This window comes from Diceros bicornis, chromosome 21, assembly GCF_020826845.1.
Source record: "Diceros bicornis minor isolate mBicDic1 chromosome 21, mDicBic1.mat.cur, whole genome shotgun sequence".
Classification (NCBI taxonomy): domain Eukaryota; kingdom Metazoa; phylum Chordata; class Mammalia; order Perissodactyla; family Rhinocerotidae; genus Diceros; species Diceros bicornis.
This window is the reverse complement of record NC_080760.1, coordinates 25,654,855-25,660,854: the sequence shown is the minus strand read 5'-3', so window position 1 is coordinate 25,660,854 and position 6,000 is coordinate 25,654,855. Positions and strand designations below refer to the sequence as shown.

At 39.4% G+C, this 6,000-nt stretch overlaps 1 protein-coding gene across 1 annotated transcript in view; it reads left to right on the top strand.

Annotated features, from left to right (window-relative positions):
* The first annotated feature begins 3,623 nt into the window (after window positions 1-3,623).
* The window catches only part of EIF3E (eukaryotic translation initiation factor 3 subunit E), a 44,014-nt gene continuing 41,637 nt past the window's right edge, over window positions 3,624-6,000 (top strand). Inside the window, exon 1 of the mRNA XM_058564790.1 lies at window positions 3,624-3,730. Coding sequence (XP_058420773.1) covers window positions 3,641-3,730 — 90 coding nt within the window. The 5' untranslated portion in view covers window positions 3,624-3,640. The remainder of the gene's footprint in view (window positions 3,731-6,000) is intronic.

Sequence of the window (6,000 nt, the reverse complement as noted above, 5' to 3'; positions counted from 1 at the left end):
ACTAAACTCTTGATTTCTCTCCTCTCTACAACATGCATCTATCGCACCATTCCTCTTCTTACTAAAAAAGACCTCTCACTTCTTCTAGACCTTAGAGTCATCTTTGACCTTTCTCTTTCTCATCCAATCCATTAGCAAATTTTGCTAGCTCTGCATTCAAAATATATTCAGAATTTCACTACTGTCCACAACTCTTTCAATGCTACCACTCTCATCTAAGCCACCATCATCTCTTCCTTGAATTATTTCAATAGTCTCTTGACTGGTCTCTCTGTGTATATGCTCGTCTGCCCAACCTCTCCCAAACCTTCAAAGTGGTCTTTTTAAAGCATATCTCTGATTATGTGACTTCTTGCTCAAAATCCTCCAATAGCTTCCTACCTCATTCAGAATACAACCCCAAGTCCTTACTGTGGCCTACAAAGCATTGTCAACTGGTCCACCACTCCCTCTCTGAACTTATCTTCTGCCATACTTCGTCTTGCTCCATCAGCTCTTGAATTTCTAGTTTTCTTGCTATTCCTCAAGCACACCAAGCACACTTTTGCTTCAGCATCTTTATACTTAATATTCCTTCACCTAGAATTTTCTTCCTCTAGAGAGCCACAAAACTGCCTCACCTCTTTCAGGTCTCTTTTCAAATTCTACCTCGTCAGAGAGGCCTTCCCTGATCACTTCATATAAATTAGCAACCTTTTCCCATCATTCTCTAACTTTTGCCTTGCATATTGTTCTTCATAGCATTTATCACCACCTGACAAAGTATATATTTGTTAATACGCTTTATCTGTCTCCTTCCACTTGAATATAAGCTTCTTTAGATAAGGTAGTTTGTTTTCTTTACTGCTGTATTCCCAGGACCTAGAAAAGTGCTTAGCACAGTGTAAGTATTCAATTCATATTGTATAAATGAATGAATAATTGTCACCTACTTGAAAGCTTCTGTGACCAGGGACTAGCTCTTATTGATCCTATATTCCCATTACACCTAGCTTAGTACTTGGCATATGATAAAAGTTTAAAATGTTGGACAAATTGAATTGCATCTTATTTTTCTCTGCTTCTCAGAAATGCTCTCTGTTCCTCTTTGGCAAGTTTCCATACTGCCACCTGCTTCCTTCCTTCCTCTGCAGCCCATTTCTGCTGGAAGCCTCAGTTCTTGCTATTTGTCTTTTTAACTTCCCCTTTTCCTGTCTATATTCTATTACAACTTTAGTCTCTGGGCTTCCAGGAAACTTCAAATTACGACTATCATTTCTCAACTCTTAGCGGCTACAAAGACTATCCCCCACAATTTAGCAGCCTATACTATCATGTATTCTCTGATTCATGGGAATTCAGCCTTGCTTTCCCAAAAATACTGTAAATGGCACGATGGCAGAGATCATATCATACTCACAAATCCTTGAAAACATCCAGTACAAGGTCACATGCCTGGTAAGTGATTAACAACTATATCAACTGATCCAGAATAGTATCTCTATTTGCATATTAACATCACCACTGGGATATCTAATAGGAATCTTATTCTGTCTGAACCACAGTTCCTGATTTTAGCACCCATACATATTTCTTGGCCATTCTCCCCTCAGAAGTCACCAGTAGGTATCCAGTTTCTTAAGTTCAAAGTCTAGGAATCATTTTTTAAAACAAACTTTTACTCTGAGATAGTATTCACATGCAGATGTAAGAAATAATACAGGCAGATTCCATATACCCTTTACCCAGTTTCCCCCAGTGGTAACATTCTGCAAAGTTACAGTACAGGTTGGCAGTTCCTCAAGGGATTAAATACAGAGTTACCATGCAGCCCAGTAATTCCGCCTCTGGGTATACACACAAGAGAAATGAAAACATGTCCACATAAAAATGTGTACATGAAAGTTTACAGCAGTATTATTCATAGTAGCCAAAAGGTAGAAACAACCCAAATGTCCATCAACAGATGAATGGGTAAACAATTTGTGGTATATCCATATGATGAAATATTATTCCGCCATAAAAAGAAATGAAGTTCTGATACATGCTACAACTTGGATAAACCTGAAAACATTATGCAAAGTGAAAAAAGGCCACATATTATATGATTCCATTCATATGAAAGTTGTGAATAGGGAAATCTATAGAGACAGAAAGTCGATTAGTGGTTGCTTAGGACTGGCGTAGAGTGAGCAAGTGGAGGAAATGAAGATGAGGTCAGAGAGGTAATGAGTCCAGATGATCTAGGACTTTTTAGGCCATTATAAGACTTACATCTTTTACTCTGAGTGAGATAACAAGGCTTGGAGGGTTTTGAGCATAATTTGACTTTTAAAAGTCACTCTGACTGCTGTATGGAGAATAAACCATTGAAGGAAAAGAGGGGGAAGCAAGGTGATTAGTGAAGAGGCTATTCTAAAAATCAAAGCAAGAGATGGTGGTTTGGACTAGGGATTAACTTTGGAGGTGGTGTGAACTGATTGGATCAGGATATGTTTCAAAGGTCAGAACCAAAGGATTTGTTGGTGGATTCAACGTAGAGTGTAAGAGAAAGAGAAAAGTCAGGGATGACTCCAAGGTTTTGGGCCTGAGCAACTGGACAGATGGAGTTGGCATTCACAGAGGTGGAGAAGAGTATGAAAGGAGCAGGTTTTGAACAGCCACTTTGGGGAGTTTGGCTGTGGACATGTTAACGTTGAGATGTTGGACATATGTGAATCTGCAGTTAACTGATAGCCTGTGTTGCGGCTATAATCTGGGAGTTGTCAATGTGTAGATTGCATTTAAAGCCATTAGGCTGAATGATATCACTTAGGGCATTGGCCTAGATAGAGAAGAGGTCCAAGAACAGAAGGAACTATTAAAGAAGACTTCAGAGCACTTCGAATAAGATCCCCATTCCTTACCTTAATCATGACCTGGCCCTTCTCAACGTCTTTAACCTCACTTTCCAATCACACAGGATACTCACTTTTTGAAACATAAGTCTTTTCCTGTCTCATGGACTTTGACTTTGCTGTGCCTTCCACCAGGCATTAAAAAACTTGGTTTTTACCCAGGCTTTAATTGGTCACCTCCTTCTCTTACTACAATTCTCAGCTAAATTTTTAGTTACCCTGAGTTTTCTCTAACCACCCTAATCAAAAAAGCCCAATCCGACCACTCCACCACGTTATGGCTCTTAGTATAATCCGAAATTATTTCACTTGTTTTCTGTCTAGAAACCCATCCCACCTTAATTTAACAAACGCTTACAAAACGATTATTGTATGCCAAATAAAAGCTCATATTTCTCCCTGTATGTAACTTCCTGGAGAGCAGGAGCCTTATTATCTTGTCCTCTGCCGCATCTCAATGCAATCGACATTGCCGCAGCAATCAATTCTGAGTTTTCAATATTTATTAACGGAATGCATAGCACGACACTCATCAACTTGCAAACAGAAGAAAGTGTGCCGACCTCTTCGCCGCGCCCTAGAATTGCTCAGAAGAACGGAAAAGCCGCGCGCATGCGCCATTGTTCTCAGAGCGCTCCAGGCTGAACCCCGCCCCTTTCTCATGGCTAGTTTAACCACTGCACATGCGCAGTACGGGCCCTGTCCGTCTGTCGATTCTACCAATAAAGTTTTAGTGAGAACAAACTACTCTTTTCCTTGGCAAGATGGCGGAGTACGACTTGACTACTCGCATCGCGCACTTTTTGGATCGGCATCTAGTCTTTCCGTTGCTTGAGTTTCTCTCCGTAAAGGAGGTGAGGAGGGCTTTGAGCGCGAGGAAGGCGTGGGAGCGCGTGAGATGCGGGGCAAGGCCGAAAGGCGGTGGCGGTAACCCTAGGCCTGACACACGTGTGAGGCAGCCGCGAGTTTGATCCCAGGTCGGACCAAACTGTAAGGACCTACTGGTAGTTTACTGTCGTCCCGGTTGATTAACACCGCGGAATTCGGCCGGAACAGGGTGAAGGGACAGTATGAAACTTAGGAGAGAAAGAGGTCTTCTTGAGGTGCCAGGACCCGAGGTACTTCCGCGTCTTGTCCTCTGGGAAGTTGACGACTCGCAGGCTTCGCTGTAGTAACGCTTGAGCCTTACTTCAGGCCGGCTTCTAAAAGCAAATTCGAGTGTGAGAGATTTTGGGTTTTATTTCGGGTACTGTGGGCAGGCTGTACTTGGCTTTGTGCTTTTGCTTGCCGGATCGTTTGGATAATTTTCTTACACTTGAATGAAATATTTAACACGTTCATTTCCATAAGGTTGTGAGTTGTTTTCATTGAGTTTTCTTTAGCCACTTCCTAGAAACGTAGCATATTTTGTCGGATGGAGACAAGGACCTCCAAAAAAACACCTCGACAATTTTTAAGCTAAAAGTTTTCCAGTGTATACATATACACATTTCGAGCGATTTGAATTGATTGTGAACGTTCGTTTAGCTACTCAAGTATCTTGAATAAGTATGTGGTTCTGATACCTCATTTTAAAACGTGTCAGTCCTAAAAGTTTTGAAATACTGGGCTTAGTTATACCTTGAGTTTATTGGGAAATGAATGCATTTTAATTAAAGTAATATTACTATGATGAAGGGATTAAGATATCGGCCAGAAAAATGAATGAATACAAGTGTATTTATACTTGGGAGACACATTACAAATTAAAAGTGTAGAAATTAAGTGAAGTTAAGCGTAGACTTAGAACACAAGTCTGCTTAGAGAACTCTAGATTTGAGGAATAGATTTTGTGTGTCCCAGCAACAATAAAACGAAAAAGCCATACAAATAAGCGTTAAATTGTTCTGATAACTTTTTAAGTCTTCCTGGAAGTTATGGTTCATTAGACAAGTATAATCCTCAAATTCATACGAAGCTTTTCTAAAAATTTAGACAACTCTAAACTTGTTGTTAGGGAGTAGCTAAGTTCATTTTCAGTAATCGTTCAAGAATATCTTGCCATATAAAGCTTTATCTTGAAAGGATGTGTTTTTGCCTTGATTTTTCTTTGTATAGGATGTACTTACATGTATATTTTAGAGCTTGAATAAAACAGTCCAGTCTGCATTCTGTTTCCTTTTCTGGATAAGTGAGGATAATTCACCAAAGATCAAGGAATAAAAAAATACCATATTTAGAAATTCTTTGCCACCTACTTGTAGAAATGCTTCTGAACTAGCCAAACTTCATATTTTTGTATTTTGTTCTTTACACTTTCGTTTTTCAAGGCAGACAGACGAAAGGGAGGAATATGTAAGTGTAAATTAGTTTTTCATGGGACAGGACCAAAACTATGAAAGGCAGCTGAGAAGCAGTGGAAAATAACTGTGCCCAATACCTGCCTCCTTAGAGAGAATGTGATAAGATGGCTGTGATATGCCAAGACGAAGACAGATACTAGACTATTTATTTAAAAACTGCTAAGTATAGGGCTACCATGGAATTGTGAGAAATCCAAGATAAAACGCAGACATCTCACCACTAAAAAACTGACCTATTCTTTACAGGAGATAAAAGATTATTATTATAAGGCAGGTAGTAAATGTCAGAGAAGTACTGGCAGAGTGCTGTCAGAATTGAGGGAGATTCTTCATTCAGTGGGCAAAAAATTTTGAGGAGGAGAGGCTTTAAGTTGAGTTGATAGTCAGTGACCATGATACATGAGACTAACAATTTGTTATATTTGTAGTATATTGCAGAATATAAGTTCTATGAGAGCAGGAACTTTGTTCTCTGCTGTGTTCTCAGCACAGAAAATAGAGTCTGGCATAAAGGCTTTTAATGATTTAGTGAGATTGGAAATCATAGATTTATAGAGCTTACGATGCTCATTCTCAGTGAGAAGGCTTGTAGATAAATGTCATTTAGAGATTAATGAGAAGGGTTGCTGATCAGCAGAGAAAAGCACATTTGTGATTGAATAACATTATTGCCTAGTTTTGAGATATTTTATATTGGTCCTAAAACAGAACGTAGGAAAAAGATAACTTTTTTCCAGAGCTAGAGATCGATATTGAATTGTATTTGGTTGAAGAAAATGGAT